This window comes from Meleagris gallopavo, chromosome 1 (genome assembly GCF_905368555.1).
Source record: "Meleagris gallopavo chromosome 1, MGAL_WU_HG_1.1, whole genome shotgun sequence".
Lineage (NCBI taxonomy): Eukaryota > Metazoa > Chordata > Aves > Galliformes > Phasianidae > Meleagris > Meleagris gallopavo.
The window spans coordinates 131,453,538-131,471,085 of record NC_139404.1 but is presented as its reverse complement, the minus strand read 5'-3'; the positions used below and the strand labels follow the sequence as shown (position 1 = coordinate 131,471,085).

Genomic DNA, 17,548 nt, shown 5'->3' with positions numbered 1-17,548 from the left:
AACTGTGGATGCATATTTTAGCTCAATGACTGCCTTCTTTAACTAGGCCCTGGGCAAAAGGGGGCATTAACCTCCTTTCCCCCAACCCAGCACCACTTATCAGCAACACGAAGCAGTCTCTTTTCAGAGCATGCCCTTTCATCCACCTGGTGCCTGAATGTGAGGCTCTAACAGTGCAATGCCTCCTATGCCCCCACTCCAATATGTGACCAGGCCCCACACTGAGAACATGAAACACAGCAGGACAAACAGGATTCCTATCCAAGGGCAAAAGAGTCTCCCTTCAGAGTTTGCTCTGGTAATCCAAACACTGAAAGGGGTTGGGCTAGAAACGTGCTTATGTGCTTTTTTTATTTCAAATTTATACTTTTCCCAAGAATGTAACCCACTTTCAGCAATTCCTGCAAGGGCAGGATTTAGATCAGAGGAGGGAATTGATTCCCAAGAACATAAGCACCAATTACTATTGAATTTGCCATATAAGAGCAATCAACGATGATTTTTCTACTTAGTGCATACCAGCTAGCACCAGTCCCTCCCAGAAAAATCAGCTCTGCCCACTTGCCTGGCATTCCTGCTATTTTTCATCCAGTAAATTCTACAAGAAACAGAAAGTCCTACTGTAGCCATATAGAGCCTATACCTTTCATGAATCTTTTTTCAGCATACAGGAAGGTCCATAAACACACCACATCCGAATGATTTTCCTCTGGGATCAGCTCAGCTCCTCAACAAATGAATCCCCGTGTCCAGATGGTGTTCTCCACAGAAACTCCTCTAAGTAACCTCTAATACCTAAAAAACAGACTTGGCTCAATCCTCCCACAACTGTCACCTCCTTGCAGAGCAAAGGCGGGGAGGGGGGAGTAGGGTGGGAAGAGGTAATTTTAAAAAACATCTTGAGTAATACACACAATTGTGGGGGGTTTTTTTTCTGAAATAAGGCTATGTGAGTATGCTCCAAATTGCAGTCATCCAAGTGGGGAGAGTTCTGGTCTTTATAATTTGTTATTGGATGCAATCAGGCAGACACAGTGCCACATTACCCAGCACCTGAAGGACTGTAAAAAGACACAGCAGCACATAGTGTTGGAGAGGAGATGTACATCAGCTTGCTCTTTATCCTCCATTGCTCGCAACACAGCACAAGGCCCTGGTGCACTTTTGTCCAGCTCTGCAGGCCCTGCCTACATGTATGTACACTCATGTATCCCTTGCAGATTTACACATCACCAACTGGGGCTCATGGAGCCATCAGGCCCCTCCTACCTAAAGGAGCTGAGCATTGACAAGCTGTGTCCCCATTTTGGAAAGCCAGAAGCGCTCAAATAGCATAAAACAGAGTAATCAAAGGAGACCGGGGGAGCGCCGGTGCCCTAACAGACCACAGCAGTGGTGAAGCTCATGTGCTGCAGGAGGAAACAATTTTAGAGGAGGTTATCCAAAAGGAGCTGGATTCAAATCTAAAGCAGGCCTCCCCTTTTTGTCTCCCTGACAGAACGCTTTTTTCACTTGCCACGCCCAGCTTCAGAACAAGTCAGCTGAGCCACAGCGGATCCAGCTCAGCAGCACCAACACTCTCCTCTCCGGAATAAAATTAATAGCCACCTCCAGTTTAGACAGAGATGCCTTACACAAAGACCTGCAGCACAACCAGCAGTGAAGCTCCAGAAGCTTTCGCTTCAACCCACACTCGGGAAAGTAATGAGTGAGTTCATTTTCACGAGTCTGAAGACACAAGAAAGTGAAATCTGTAGCTAAAATTTGTTCTGTAAGCGTGTAATGAGGCTCTTCTATAGAAATGCCTTTTGCAGAACCACCCAGAGAAATAACACGAAGCCACTCTCTTTGAAATAAAAGAACAGACCAATTTGCAGAGGTAGGGCTGGGGGCTGAAAGGGGCAATTCAGAGCTCATGCTTTGGTTTTGTTTCCAACTGAAGAGTCTCCCAGAACTCCGTAGGACACCTGTCCTAAACACCTATCCATCCATAAATTGGTTAAACAGAATCTTTTGTTCCCACTCTGCACTAACACTACTATCCAACAGCTCTTTTGAAAGAAAAAAAAAAACAACCCAGAAGTCCATCTGGCAATTCGGTAGAATCCCACATTTCAGCGACGGATGCAGTCAGAATTCCCGCAGCTGGGCTGCACCTGGATCAGCAGCAGTCAGAAGAGGACAGCAAGCTGTGAGGCGATGCGAGGTGTGTGCTCAGCTCAGGGGGATCAGTGGTGCCTGCAGCATGAGCCATGCAGCAGCATGCAGCAGCACTGCAGCACGCCTTTGTCCTGCTCTCTGCCTTCCCTCCCTCCTCCCCCAAAATAGAGAAACAAAGGGCAGCTCAAGATCTGGGGTCTGGTTTATGACATGCTTAATGGAGCACTCAATTGCTGGTGGTTACTGCCTCGTTTAACTGCTTTCGTTAAAAGAGAAACATGAGTAAACAAGCGTGTGTCATGAAAAAGCCCCTATTCAAACAGGAGCTGACAAGAGAAAGGACATCCACATCTTACAGCTGCTCCTGAGCAGTTTGGAGTACAGGCAGCAGCTGAGATGGCAGCAAAGACAAATGCAAAGAAATCCTCACCTCACCCACCACCAGCTCACAGGCTCATCTCACCCTGGATTTAAGGCATGAGGTCAGCACGCGCTAAGCACTCCAGGCTTTAACTTAACCAAGGGAGAGCAGCCTGCTTCATCTAGACAAAGACTTTTGACGCCCTTCAGTCAGCATCCACAAACTTCCCACCTCCAGCCATGAGCTGGAGCATCCTGGTAGCTCTGTGAACCAAGAGTGTGAGAAGAGCAGACAGTAACCCTCACACCCTGGCACCTCTTTGTCCATTCTTTTTGAAATTTGCAAGGATGTCAGGCCTCTACCCCACACCAAAAGGCAGCTGATGTCAGCCCTGAGGTTGAAAACTTCCAGAGGATAGGGTAAAAAAAAAAAAAAAAAAAAGTGATAAATCCCTGGAGGTTTTCAAAATAAGGGTAGATCTGGCACAATGGGACATGGCTAGCGAGCAGGGTGGGGATGAGTTGGACTCAATGATCTGAGAGGTCTTTTCAAACCTTAATGATTCTATGGTGCTATCAATCTCATTTCTTTGGAAAGCCAAGGTAAGAGACTGCCTTAAAAAAAAAAAATTAAAAAAAATCAAGAGGAGGCTCCAAAATGCACGTGGAGAAAGGCATTAATGAAATAACAAACAAACCTCCTATTGACAGAACTGCAGCCAATACCAGAGATCACACAGATTTAACCATATCCCTTCTATTTCCCAGCTACTTTTATACCAATTTAAAAAACAAACAAACACAGACAAGCCTAGAGGAAGAAATGCAAAAGATGAGTGCAGAGTTTAGAGAAGGGAAAACTGCAGGAGAAATTCACCCACATCCCATGAGTATGAACGAAGAACAAGGACAAAACAAATCACTCAAAGGGAGAGAAACCTGCCATCGCTTAAAAAGGGATGAAAACTGAAAAGAAAATTAATTCTAGGAGGAAAGATTAAATATGTAAGATGTGATGCACTTCAGAAAACTGATATTTCCAAAAAGAACACTCTTTTCTTTCAAGTCCAATCAGAGAACTCCCATCACAATTGTGCAAGCCTTTGTCCGTGCTGCAACTCCAACCTGCAGAACCAGATTGATACCAGCGCAATGTACTTCTAGCTTTAGAAAAATACCCTAAACCAGACCAATATACACCTAAATATTGCAAGAAACAGCATTATTTCTACCATTCTCCTATTCCATCACACCTCTTTTTCTCTCAAATGACATTTATGCCTCTTACATCATAGGCATAATCTCTTAAGGATATTATTCCCACAGGCCTAAGACAACAGAAGTATTCAAAACATTTCCCTCAAAAGACTCAAATCACAAAATCAAGTATTTGTTGAAGAGAAGGTTGGCTCAGGCCCTTACAACACTTTTTCTGACATCATGCAGAGCTGTTCCCAAAACTAGGTGTTTTTGCTGATGGATGAGATTCAGACGCAAGTCCCTAGTCATTGCAGCGTGTTGTTTTTATCATCCTTCAAAGCTGTTTGCAGTCACTATTAAAAGAAACCCACAGATTTCAGCCCAGCAATCTGTGCCCTGCAGAAAATCCCAGGGCTGAGCATCCCTGGTAAATGCTCAGCACTGCTGTTAGATATCCAATCTGCACAGGAAAAGAGGAATAGCTTTTGAAGGCAGACAAGCTATTAAATTTTTACTAGGTGAAATGTTTACCAAAATAAATCTAGTCCTTTCCACTCTTAATTATTATCATAACACATATGGCAACTGACGTACAACTAATGGAGCTTTAAACCAAGAACCCTTGGAGGGAAAACACCCTCTGGATGTTTCAGCCAGTCTTGACAGAAAGCCAGCTCCTGACAAGACTCAGAAAGCGACTGGCTTTAGGAGGCCTCCCCTCACAAGGAGCACGGGCTGCATGCTGCAGTGGTGAGGAGCTCCAGACCCTCCAGCACCCAGTGGCTCTGCAGGCCCACAATTGCTCCCAGCACACACCACACCTATCACACCCATATGCCTTCCCAAATCTGCCAAGAGTTCAGATAACAGCACTCTGCGACAAGAGCTTCAGATCCTCCTCTCCCACCTGGCAGAGCAAGCTGATATTAAGAGAGGTGCAACATTTTTCCCACACAGCCCAGTGCAACCACACCACGGGCACAAAACATATTTCACTGCAGCTAGAGCACATGCTGACTAAATACTTTGTTATTAAAAAGTAGGAAGTACACAGCAGCAAAAGAAGAAGACAAAGTCACATCCCAGGTACTACCTTGAACGCAGCAAGGACTTGATGTGAAGCAGCAGTGGTTTTGTTGCCCACTTCTCTCTCCCCAGCCCAGCGTCAAATATGAGTGCTACCACTATGTTCCATCCATGAAGAGGCATCTCCAAACTCAGCAACTTAACCAGAAAGAACTCTGGTCAATAACTAATACAGTTTTATTCCTGAGGAGGAAACCAGAGCACTCTTCCATTACCTCAGAGGAAACTTAAGGAAAGGTAGCATTACTCAGGACTGATTTACTGCCTCTAGCCATTCATAAAACCATAAAGCCAGTGACATATAAAACAAGCAACTCATTCACAAGAGCTCTTTGATCTTAAATACAAATAAAATTAGGTCAATATTAAAGATTTTCATTCCTTGCCATATAAGACTTCCACAAAGGCTAAGGAAAGCTTTTCCCATCCACCCCTTTTAACACTCAAGTTATTTAGAAATTCATATTTCTTTCACATGACTTGAAACACATTCTTGATATTCACTTGTCATCACTCCAGAATTTAACTCTTGGTGCAAGGTAAGCCCAGGGTATAACAACACCTTGCATTTTCAGCTTAGCATGCATGACTGTGTTTTAGGCTGGCTTTCAAATTTTATTTATTTGCTCCCTAAATCAACCAAGAGCTCTCATACACAGCAGAAGGCCCCCGAAGCTATCACTGTAATGCTGTATCTGCTCATAAACATCAGTATACCAATTTTAAAGGTATTAACACTGTCATTTAGTCATGGTGAAATATCCTACTGCCTGCCCCACCTCCGCTACAGACAGCAGCACAGTTAAATGTGAGCAATTCAGCTAAGATTTCCTGCAAATGTCATTTAAACGTATATAAAGCCCATCACCTGTAAGGTAGCGCATAGCAATTCTACTGCAAACCTAGGAAAGACATGCAGGGGGGTAATGAGATCTGCTTGTCCAATGCCCAAGAACCAGTACGCCTTTCTCTGGGTGTTTCAAGAAACCTGAAGGCCAACATACAGAGTGTTCCCTCTCTTAGGCCAGGGTGAGTATTAAGGCAGACCTCAGCTATCATGAAGACAAAGAAGCGATCCTATGTGATTGAAGTACGCGCAACTTCACATCCACAGATTTCGTTCTTATCTCTGCTACGTATTTCTTGGGTGGCTTGGAATAAGTTGCACCAGTTCCTGGCTGTACTTCCTTCCCACATCCTCATATGGAAGCAAATCACATTGGATGGCTTCAATATCAGAGAAGAAGCACTGGATAGCTCCACCTCCTTCTGTGTTTATAACCAAGACTGCCATGCAATTGGTAGCTCAGTTTAACAAATGGTGCAGAATATGAAATTTTAAGCAGTGCAGTAATGTCTGCTGTTCCGTTCCATGAAGGAACATGACAAATATTGCCTTAGAAAGAAAGTGTTAATTAGAGAAAAGGTACTCAGATTTACAACAGATTGAAATTTAAAAATAAGATTCACAACCAGACCGAATCCTACTAGCCAAGTTTACAGCCACAGAGAAGCAATTAAAAAAAAAAAAAAAAAAGAAAACAGGTTTGATACCTTGCAGAGAAGCACACCTTTGAGGAAAAAAAAAAAAAAAACAACAAAAAATAGCATGGGTATCCGGCACTTAATTACAACCCTTATCAACACCATCAAAACAGTTAAAGTATTTCTGTAATTCTGTCCTGAAAAACAGTAACCTCTATAGCAATGTAATCCATCTGAAAAGACACCAATGCTTACTGCTGAGGGCACAGAGAAGAAACACAAGGCGCTACCCACTTCTCACAATGACTGTTCTTCCCAGCCAGATACCTGAGAAGTTCTGCAGAATCAACCTTTTTCCTGCAGGCCTGAGACAGCAGTAATGCTGCCTGAATTCAGTTTCCTGGCTTTGTATAGAAGTAGAGATGGATAATGAGGGTAAGCACATTCACTTCTTGGTAGACGTATGCAAAAACAGGTCACTTATTTATGAGCCTTTTGGGAAATGGGATACTTCCCTTCCAGTGATGGAAAAGAGGGCTTTTCACCTTTATGTATCCACTAAAGGCATCTTCACTTGTACTGTACACTCCTCAAACAGCAGGAGCTATCAAATGCATGGCACAGACAGGGGTCAATCTCTCCAACCTTAGACATACAGAAGATATGCATCTAAGACACTCATCCTAGGCTTCCATTATAATTAACGGGCACAGGCAGCTTCATGTAAAGAACTATTTATCTCATCCTAAGGTATGTATCTCCAGAGACCATCGCAGAATCATAGAACGGCCTGGGTTGAAAAGGACCACAATGATCATCTAGTTGCAACCCCCCTGCTATGTGCAGGGTCGCCAACCACCAGACCAGGCTGCCCAGAGCCACATCCAGCCTGGCCTTGAATGCCTCCAGGGATGGGGCATCCACAGCCTCCTTGGGCAACCTGTTCCAGTGGGTCACCACTCTCTGTTAAAAAATTCCTTCTAATACCTAATCTAAACCTCCCCTGTCTCAGTTTAAGACCATTCCCTCTTGTCCTATCCATCCACCTGATCTACTTCTCTCCTCTACAAGTCCTAGAGCTCACAGTTCAGATTCAGGCATCAAAAAGACAGTAGGCAGACCACCAACACAAGCACCTTTCAAAAAAGAAACATTCCAATCCCAATGCACAGAAGCAAGCTGTTAATTAAGAAGAGGTCATGTGCATCTGCAGCTCTCACTACAGAGTGCATTTTTTGCCCACGAGGCCACCATAAAATAACTGGAGATACACAGCACTATCAGCTCCTGGAGAAGCACAAAAGAAATTCAATTAAAGCTTCCACTCAGGAAATACCTCATCATTACATTCAGACACCACTATGCTAATTCCCCTCAGAATTGGTTTGATTATTGCAGTTGCATAGGCTAGGAGCCCTATAGCCAAGGGCCTATCAGCTTTTTTTTTTTTTTTTTTTTTTTTATACCCCTACATATAAGGGTTTATAACTCAGCTACAAGTATTTCCTCTTGACAACAGCCCTGCAATACCAGCACAGCTGTGCCTCCTTTTAGGTATTCAACAGAGCTTGCCTTGAGAAGCACAAAAAATGAAGAAAAATAATGAACTGCAATCACGTTGGTGGGGTCCCCAGATTTCTGAAGATATACAAAACCAAGCATAGCACAGAACATGTTACTGTAACACATTAAGAAATAGGGACCTTAACCTCTGCTTTCCTAGTTTTGAAAACTAGTTTTGAAAACAAACTAACCAAAAGCAACTGGATGCCTAAAAGTGTAGGGGGCAGGTTTTATGACAAATTTAGTTTCCTTTGAGCTCACTGTTTAAATTAGAATGATGAACGTTTATCCACTGTATCCTACATCTACTCTCACAAAATCCTGGGAAGATACAATTGGAACTACCAAAGCTTATCAAAAAATGACTGTTGTATTTTTAAGATTTCAAGTTTTAACAGTTCCAAATGCAAAAATCTCCCAAAAACTGCATCAATGTTGTAGTGAATCAGAAGGAGCAGACCATTGCCTAGGCAGCTTCCAAATCGTTAATTAAAAAAAAAAAAAAAAATCAGATTTGTTGCAACTGAGTATTCCAGGCTGCTGCCAATCTTTTACCTTCTTAAGACACACCCTCCCATTTTATTTCTGTCCTGATGTCAAGCTGCCAGGTGCACAAACCAGAGCCAGTGAGTCTATATCACAGACTGGTACAGAATAAAAAAAAAGGGTACCCCAGCCATTAAAACTCAGAAACAGTCTGGTTCACCTTGCTGTTCCCAACCCAGTGAGGGCCTTCTCAAGGATGCACGTGTCCACAGCCCATGCAACAGGTACCAACCTGTGAGTCACCGTGAGCAGAGAGAAGCTCTTATCGACATGCTATGGGGCAGCTCCAAAGGGAGGTGACTGAGACACACCAGATAAGCTCTACAAGACCAGTAGAACTGCATCCACGTAAGGCGTTTTACCACATTAGTTGTTTTATTACTAGGGCTTGCTGGCACTTGCAGTGTCCTGTCTGAATGCCTACTGCGACAGCTGCGGTGGCAGAGCAACCCAGGGAGGTGCAGCTTCATGGGAACCGAGCATTTCACCATGTTAAACCACCTCCTCAAAGTCATCTCTCCTTCTGGCACATGGACACAATGTAGCTAGGTGGCATGAAAGAGGTTTGGTCAGCACAAAAATGTCTGTAAAGAAACTTTCTCCTGGGATGCGTAAGTCCAAAGCTTGGTTGCCTAGTGAAAGCAGAAGACTCCTAAGCAACCAGAGAAAAAGCTGATTTGCTTCATAATATCGAAATACATTTTTAATGTCCTTCTACAGACAGTGAAGCCATCTTTTTTACTTTTTCTTCTATTAACCACTTTCCTGACTCTACAGTACCTTTGTTTCCCGGGCTGTGAACTGCCTACTAATCCCACTCTCAACATTCAAGCTAGCATCTCCTTCAACACCCTCCAATTCACTCTGTAAACTCACCTTCGCTAGGTTGCTTTTCTTCAAGCTGTCCCACTTGTCAGTAGGAGGCAAGATCAAGCAGGAGAGTATGGGAAAACCCCAGGGAGAAGACAAACACTCCACTCCCATGAGTTGCACGAGGAACTTCAGATAGGACTCAGCTGAACCAGTTTCTCAATAAAATGGAGAGAAGCCTACTCCATTCATATCATAAAACAGCTTAGGTTAGAAGTCCATCCAGTTCTAACCCCCTGCCACGAGTAGGGCTGCCCCCCACCAGCTCAGGCTGCCCAGGGCCCCATCCAACTTGGCCCTGAGCACCTCCAAGGATGAGGCACCACAGCTTCTCCAATGCTCACCCGATCCCTAAACTTAATGAAAGTTCCAGTCCTCCACAAGAGCAGGCACCCTCAGTTTCCAGCTGTTGGGATTTCAGCTTTCTTCAGAGGTGATTTTCAAAGGCTTCCTAGTTAGTATCACATTAAATCCAATGCCACTGAGGCCAAATTGCAGCTGTTATTCACATTCAGAAGAGCAGCTTTCACTTGGCTGCAGAACTATTGTGCCTCCAGTCTGTACTGAGATGTAATGTTAAAATCTCTACGCTCCCTATATTGAGAGTTACCTCAAAATTCCCAAGCAGTTGCTTTTTCTTCCCTCCCCTTTCCTGTAGCTGATTACTTACAGAGACCACGGTATCTTTTTTTTGAGCTTGTGCCAACCTGAGGAACAATCAGGGACCCATACTGCTATGAACCTAAGGCATTTGATAAGAAAACTGTGCAAAGCTAAGAGATCCCCTCCCAAATCCACCTCTTGTTCAAGTGAACTGAATTCTTTCCATTAACTCCAGTGGGAGTTGGACAGGGATCTAAAATAACGCCATAGATAAGGATCTTACTGTAACTTTTGACTACAGTCAAGCTCACATTGTGCAAGGCAACGCTATTGAGCTTAAATATCAATGTCAGCCAAAGGCAAGCAGAAATACTTCTGGAGGACCCAGAGCATACAGTCAAAAATGTGTAAAGGGATAAATAAAAATACCATTTTCCTCCACGGAAACTATATCTTGAGAAAGTAGGGACATAACCTACCAGACTAAAGTCAAGCTTGCAAACGAAGTAACACTTGAGAAGAAAATGCCTGGAACATAACTCGTACTCACAAACATACACTAGACCACATTAGAAAAATCTGCTCCAAAGCTTTATATTAAAAAATGTATACACCGAAGGCAGGGAAATGCAAAGGGTGAACACCTTTTCTAAGACAGGATCCCCTATAGGAACGTTCCTCTATACTGTCCCCTAGGACAAGAGGCACAGACTTGTCATCACCTCAGAGGCAAATATGCATTTCTGCACACTGCTGTGGAGGCCCCGGTGCCTGGAAGTTGATAACAACTCACCAAAATTTCCATTACAAGCACAGCCTATGTCAATGGGGGTAAGCCGGGCAGCAGGAACAGGTCTGCCAGCAGCAGTTCAGCTGGTAAAAGGGAGAGCATGCACACAAACAAGAGGAAGAGAGAATGTGATACAATTTCAGCTCTGATTTTATCCATATCAATTGAGAAATGTTCTAACAGGAGAAAAAAAAAAAATACAACTTCCTATGAGTTAGCATAAGACTTTGGGCTGTCTATTGTTAAATCCATCACCTTGAAGCACTGCGTACATCCAGGTCCCAGGGAACTGGAACCTGGTCTAATTACATTAATAGAGTCCCTGCCCCAAGAGCCTGCCATCGAATTTAAGACAAGGTGCAAAAAAAGACATTTTGACAAGAAGACAGATGGGTTGGAGGAGGAAGAGTGAGAGGAACACAATGTTACCCACAATTTGCAGGTTGCTTTCTCTTTTTTTTTTTTTTTTTTTTTTTTAATAAAAATAAATATCAGTAATCCCCACTGGCCACCTGCCTAGCTTTTGTATATTTAATTAAGAAGGATTTGGATGATGAAGAACCGGTCTAAAGTTCAGCCAGTTTGGAGGATGGTGGAGTTAGAGGCCTAAGGGCTGCACCTAACCATAGGACATTGAGAAATGCTCCTATTCCAGCCTACTCCGGAACCAGTCAACAGCAAATTCCCAATTTGCAACAGAATCCCCCCAAAAAATAAGAGAAGTAAGGGAAGAAGTTCGTAGTGAGCTGGTCTGGACCAGTTTCTGAAAGCCAGTGACCTCACTGCTCCTCAGCACAGCTTGTCTTTATAGCGATAAGGCTGGAATTGTATTCATGTTTAACAAAATCATTTCAATCCACAATGATGGCTGTTCAGCAGTGAAAGAAAGAAAAGGGAGAAGGGAAAAAAAATCTGACTTCACACAGAATACCAACCGCTGTCCTCTCTTCCTACCCCACCACAGCCACCTTACAGGACAGAAAGTCCACTAAGACCAAAACAGAGTATCCTTAGCATGGGAAAATATTTATCCAAGTTTTAATTTCTTCTCAAATCAGCATTTAAACGATCACATCTTACATCATTTCCTTTTATGCGCCAGCAGTTAGACAATACACATCATTTACATGCAGTTTTGGAAGGCTGCAATATAAATCAACAAAAGAAGCTTTCACTATGAATTAACTATTACAAGGCTCCTAGAGACCCACAGCAGCCTGCGTTGGGGACGATCAGAAACATCACCCCTAACTCTGAGCTTTCTAGGGTACTCCTGCCACACAACTCAGAACTCCCAAGGAGCCACCCTTCCCCCATCATTTCTGCTAAGGGAGAATTATGGTGTCTATCTGGGAGTCCTGATAGCATACCCAGAACGGCCAGTGGGAAGGATCAGCTGACTTAAAAACGTATATATACACACACACACAAAAAAGAGTGACTGAGCAGGTCAGTGTGGTCCAGTCTCAACAGCAACACTAATAAGCCCCTACACCTCTGGGAATGATCAGATGGTACAGATTTTTACGTATGTAAAATATCAATCAAGCCTTTAATTCACATTTTTGCATGGGGGGAAAAAAAAAAAAAAAGAAGAAATAACCAGTTCAAATCTTATCTCAAGGCAAAATTTGGGTGTGTTTTCATTCTGTGTGAGCAAAACTTCAGATTAAGCTTACTGCTGCATGAGGAAAAATAAAATTCAACCACAGCAATGCTAAAAACGCCCCTTCACTATTTGCTAGAAATGAAAGAAAGGGTCCTTAAGAGAGTCAATCACTTGGGAAGCTGGCTGCAAGTTACAGTCACACTGAAGTGCTGTGATAAAGCAGGAAGGACTTCAGGACTGCCTGCACGGTCTTTGTTCTGCCAGACAGCAACAGGCACCAAAAGCCCAACTGCTGTTTTTCTGCAAAATCCCCCAATGCTTGCAGTTCAGAGCTGTACATCACAACCCTCATCTCACTGCTTGGAGGAGGGCTGCAAGGGGAATCCCTACACAGCCAGCCCTTCCCAGGAGCACCCCACAGAGCTCTGACCAGTGGAGGGAAAAATTCTCCCAATTCCAGCAAATGTCAGAGTCCGGCTCTTCACAAAAGCAAAGTTATCAGGGGTGTGTGGCCACTTGCTGCTGCAGCAACTCCAAGGTAAATTGCTGATTGCATCCCACACAATTTAACTGCTTGCTGTCTAACTTAAAATAAACACTGCTTTGAAAAACTTCCCTCTTCTTTTTGTGCTGTCATTCACAGATTTTGAACCGATTCCAAACGGACAAACCACTTCCAAGCTGGGCTTCCATTGCCCAAGATTTGCAATGGCAAGCTGCAGAGCTGTGCTTTGCTCAGGGATGCATCAAGCATTCCCCCAGCCAAGGACTCACACTGCTTTATAGGCACACAGATCTGGGACCCTCAGCTCATTTTTATCCCAATTCACTTCCATGTATACAGGAGAGACATAGAAGGGTTGTGATGACAAAAATTACTTCAACTCTATGTACGTCAAGCAGAGCAGCCCAAAACTCAGCATGTTCAAACATCTTATTGTCACAAGAAGCCAACCCACTTAAAAATGGCTTAAAATCCCAGGGGAATCCATGCTGCTCTATGTCGGGGAGCAGCATTCAGGTGCCAAGCAGCAGGCAGGGAGCAACCTCTTATTTTGTGGGGGCATATAGGTAGGTATCTATACAGCTAGACATACACAGAGTTAATAAATAGCTGAGCTATCAGCTCGCCAACCCTGAGCTATGTTCAGTAGGCCCAGCCAAGGCTCAGAAGGGAACGGCCTGCCCACAAGTGGCCTTCCCCCCACGTCAGGGCAGCCTCCCACCAGCCTGCAGGCCCCAGAGGGCTGGGCACTGCCATTGCCACCCTGGTGCCGCCCGGCCAGACAAAGAAATAACGTCACCACTGCCCCCATCCTCCTCAAATGGCAGTTTGCCAGCCAATCCTGCTGCCAGCACTTCTGACATCACAGCCATGCCAGTGATGCCAATGCCCGCTGGTGACAGAGAATCAGGCCATGAGGGCTTATGTGGGGCTCCCAGCTTGAGGTACTGGGAGGAAGAAAGGAACTGAGTTGGAATCAGAAAAAGGAAAATTTTGTTTATGTGCTACCCTGCTATGTGTACGCAGCTCACATATAAATACAAAGCAAAGAAGTGGCTGTGCAAATCCAAACTTTCACACCTGAGCTTAGGAACATCTGGCAACTGCTGCAAGCATACCAGTATTAACCATTTCCCATATTCCTGATGCCCAGGATGCCATGTCCTCAGTTATTAAGCAAGAGAAAACAGGGAGGGAGGAAATTCTTTATTCAGAAGGCAGTGAGGCCCTGGCACAGCTGCCCAGAGAAGCTGTGCAACCCCATATCTGGAGGTACTCGAGGCCAGGTTGGATGGGGCCCTGGGCAGCCTGAGCTGGTGGCGGGCAGTCCTGCCCACAACAAGGGTTGGGGCTGGGTGGGCTTTGAGGTCCCTTCCAACCCAAACCATTCTGTGATTCCATGATTCTAGGGCCGGAAGAAACCTGGTCTAACTCACACACAAATCACGGCCAGGACAGCAGCCGCCTGCCACCTCTGCCACTGATGCCCATAGCACCTCCGGCTATTGGTCGCTCTTCCACAGCAACAAGAACACGTGCTGAGGGTGGTTCCTATAGTAACTTTACTGGGAGAGCTGTAGCACAGCTAAGAGAAACCAAATTCACAATTTCTAGGCTTAAGACAGTTAAGTAACAAAGTCACGGTTGGTTTAAGTCACAGCATTAACAAGCAAACCGAGAAACAAAGCACCACATTGCAATCATTAACAGAAGAGGATAAAGTCACACCTTTTGTGCGCTATGATTTTTTGCATAAGGGCTTCAGGTGACGCAAGCTCTGGAGCAGGAGGATTGCAGCAAAAAACCCAGGCTGCTGAGAGCAGGCAGTGCCAGTGCACCACCCCAACCCACTGCCGCTTCCCTCAGCCTGGGGATCCCAGCTTCTTGCCTGGAGCAGCAGCCCAGCCATCCCACCACTCGCACCGCGCATGCTGTGCACTGCCTGCTCCAGCACAAAGGCTGAGGTTCACGCCCTCAAAACAAACCAACATGTGTTTCATTTTCAGCAGCATCTCACCATCAGGGATGCTTAAAAATTGCACAGCCTTATCTATAAGCACAAAAAAACTCAAGCAGCTGGGCATGTTCGGCTTCTTCCAGTTATCTCGCCCTCCTTCTGCACATTCTGCCTGCATTTCTGCACAGTTTAAGGCGAGATCCTTCTACCTCCAGCCAAGTATTAAGACAGTGTGAATAATTAGTCATCCTGGTCGCTACCACTCACTGCAAAGTCATGCAATCTCGAGATTTGTTTGTTCCACTGACTGAACAGGGACTGAGGAGGGAAAAAAAAATAAAAAAACAAAAAGTAGGCTAGTTTCACACCCACACGGGCACTCTCCTATTTCTATTTTTTAAAGGCATACACTTGTCAAACAGGTTCGTCTGGGAATTCTGATTTTCACAAAATAACGCTCTCCATTTCCAACGCCGATCTGATGGCCATTGTGTGCCCTCTGTCAGAGCAGTGTTCAGCACACCGGGCTCCTGGGAAGGTTTCCCAACAAGGAACTGGGTGACAATTCCTACCAAGGGCAGAGCCTTTGTTTCCCATCACGGCAGCAGCCGTAACTTCCACGAGGATTTGAGCAATTCTGAATGAGCTCAAGGAGCTATTTCTAAGGCTCGGACATACTGACAGTGGTTTGGTCTCTTCCTTGGGGGAGAGGGGGCTATTACGCTGTTTCAGGATGGGTGCTCCTTTCTGAAAGCAAAGACAAGAGGCCGGCAAACTTGTCAGGAGCTGCAGCAGTGACAAGGAGAGCCTTTCTGTCACCCTAACCCCTCTGCTCATCATCAGCCAGGCAGAGGACCCAGCTCCCGTCTGGACAAAACAGCAATACAGAGAGAAGAGAAATCCTGCCACCAACCTTGTAGACTTGCCCATACGTGCCATTGCCAACCACTTCGACCAGCTCAAAAATCCCGGCGGGATCCTGCAGGGAAAAGGGGCAAGGAGATCGGGAGATGGACAGAACAGAAGCGGGGTCACATTTTTGCCAGCCGATGACCGCTGCCACAGCCCTGCCAGCCCGCTCCGGAGCCAGCCAGCGAGCCGGGCTGCCGGCGGCGTGCAGCTGTTGCGCCCTGCTTTTCCACGCACATGCCAACGCATGCAAACAAAGGAAAGCGGCCCAGGGCCGCGCTCCCCCCGCCCGCCCCCTCGGGGAGCCCCCCACACGGCCGCCGCTCCCCGACTCCCGCTCCCCCGTTTCCCCCAGCCTTGTTCCCCGCACCCGGCCCGGCCGCAACGCCGGGGAAAGCCGGCCCCCGCCCCGCCGGCCCCGGGGGGCCCCCGCCCCACCGCTCACCCGCAGGGAGGAAAGGTCGATGTCCACCAGACTTTTTGCAGGAGAATCGTTCGCCATTTTCGAGCTTTTTTTTTTTTTTCCTTTCTTTCCTTTTTTTTTTTTTTTTTTGTCAAATAAGAGCGAGGCCGCCCGTTTCCCCCCCTTTCCCCGAGAAAGATGCGAATGGCGCGGAGCTCCTCTCCTCCTTTTTGCCCTTCCCTTCTTCACTCCAGCCCCGGCGGGTTGAAACTCTTCAGCATTGGGAGGGGTTGGCGGGGGGGGATGATGGATGGATGGCTGCCGGGTGGGAGGAGGGGGGGGGAGGCGGGAGGTGAAGGCGGGCAGGGAGCGAGGCAGGCAGGGAGCGGGGGTGCTGCGGTCCGGCGGGCTCTCCGAGGAGGGCGGCGGCGTCCCAGTCCCTCGGTCCGTCGGTCGGTCGGTCGGTGCCCGGGTGGGCGCTCACACCATGTCGCGGCGGCGGCGGCAGGAGCGGCGCCGGGGCCGGCAGCCTGTGGCAGCGTCGCGGTGCTCCCCGCGGCCGGGCATGGCACGGCTCGGCCCGGCAGGGCTCACGCCGGCAGCCGGTGGAAGCGACGGGCGCGGCCCCGCTCTCTCATGGGGGGGCTTCACGCCCAGCGCCGCGGCGGAGCTGCCGCCGCCTCCGAGCCCTCCCCGCGGCGTTGCCCTGGCATGAAACGGCGGCGGGCACCGGGGAGCGGGGTGCTGCGAGCCAGACAAAGATAGCCGGGGAGGAGGAGGAGGAGGAGAAGGAGGAGGAGGAGGAAGGAGGAGGAGAAAAGGGATACAAAATATACTGCGAGCAGAGGGAGAGAGAGAGAAAACAGCTCCCCCTTCCCTTCTCCAACAGGAAAAACCGGCGGAAACGCGCCCGCACCAAAGCACTTCTGGGTAAATTCGTGGAGAGAAAGAGAGAGGGCGAGGGCCGGGGCGGGGACGGCCTCACAGACCTGCCCGGCCGGCAAAAGCCCGAGAGCCGCCCCGCAGGCGACGAAGGCTGGGCTAGGGCGGCCCGCTGGTGTACTTGGCGGGGACGTGGGCGGCGTGGGCCGCCCCGGGGTGCCGCAGCCCCGCGCCCCCCGCTGTGCGCTCTGCCCTCCGGAGACCTTTCCGTCACCCGTCTGAGCCCCCTGCCCAGCTCCGCGCTCCCAGCCGCCCCTGGCCGCCAGGCAGAGCCGGCTCAGGCCTCGCGCCCGCCCAAGAGATCCTCCAGCAACAGCCTCATCACGTGGAAAACTCCCAGTAACCTCTCCCGAGCAGGCAGTCGCATGCAGGTGTAAACCTTGGCAGGATTCAGCTTCCCTTGAAGTTCTTTATCGCACTGATATGGCAAAAATGTTACCTGCCTATGAGAGGTTGGGGCGTGTTTCCTGTGGGAACCAAGGTTTTCCTGTCTCTTCGGCTTTAACCACAGAATTACATATACATAGCTATAAGTATCACAGAAACACGCTTTTAAAACA

At 47.0% G+C, this 17,548-nt stretch overlaps 1 protein-coding gene across 7 annotated transcripts in view; it reads right to left on the bottom strand.

Moving 5' to 3' along the window:
* Positions 1-16,412, bottom strand: part of MAP4K4 (mitogen-activated protein kinase kinase kinase kinase 4) — a 151,373-nt gene extending 134,961 nt beyond the window's left edge. For all 7 annotated transcript variants that reach the window (XM_085214236.1, XM_085214244.1, XM_085214269.1 and 4 more), the window contains exons 1-2: positions 16,089-16,412; positions 15,648-15,713 (exon numbers count right to left, since the gene is read on the bottom strand). In XM_085214236.1, the coding sequence (XP_085070362.1) occupies positions 15,648-15,713; positions 16,089-16,145 (123 nt within the window). In that variant the 5' untranslated portion in view covers positions 16,146-16,412. The remainder of the gene's footprint in view (positions 1-15,647; positions 15,714-16,088) is intronic.
* Positions 16,413-17,548: the final 1,136 nt, after the last annotated feature.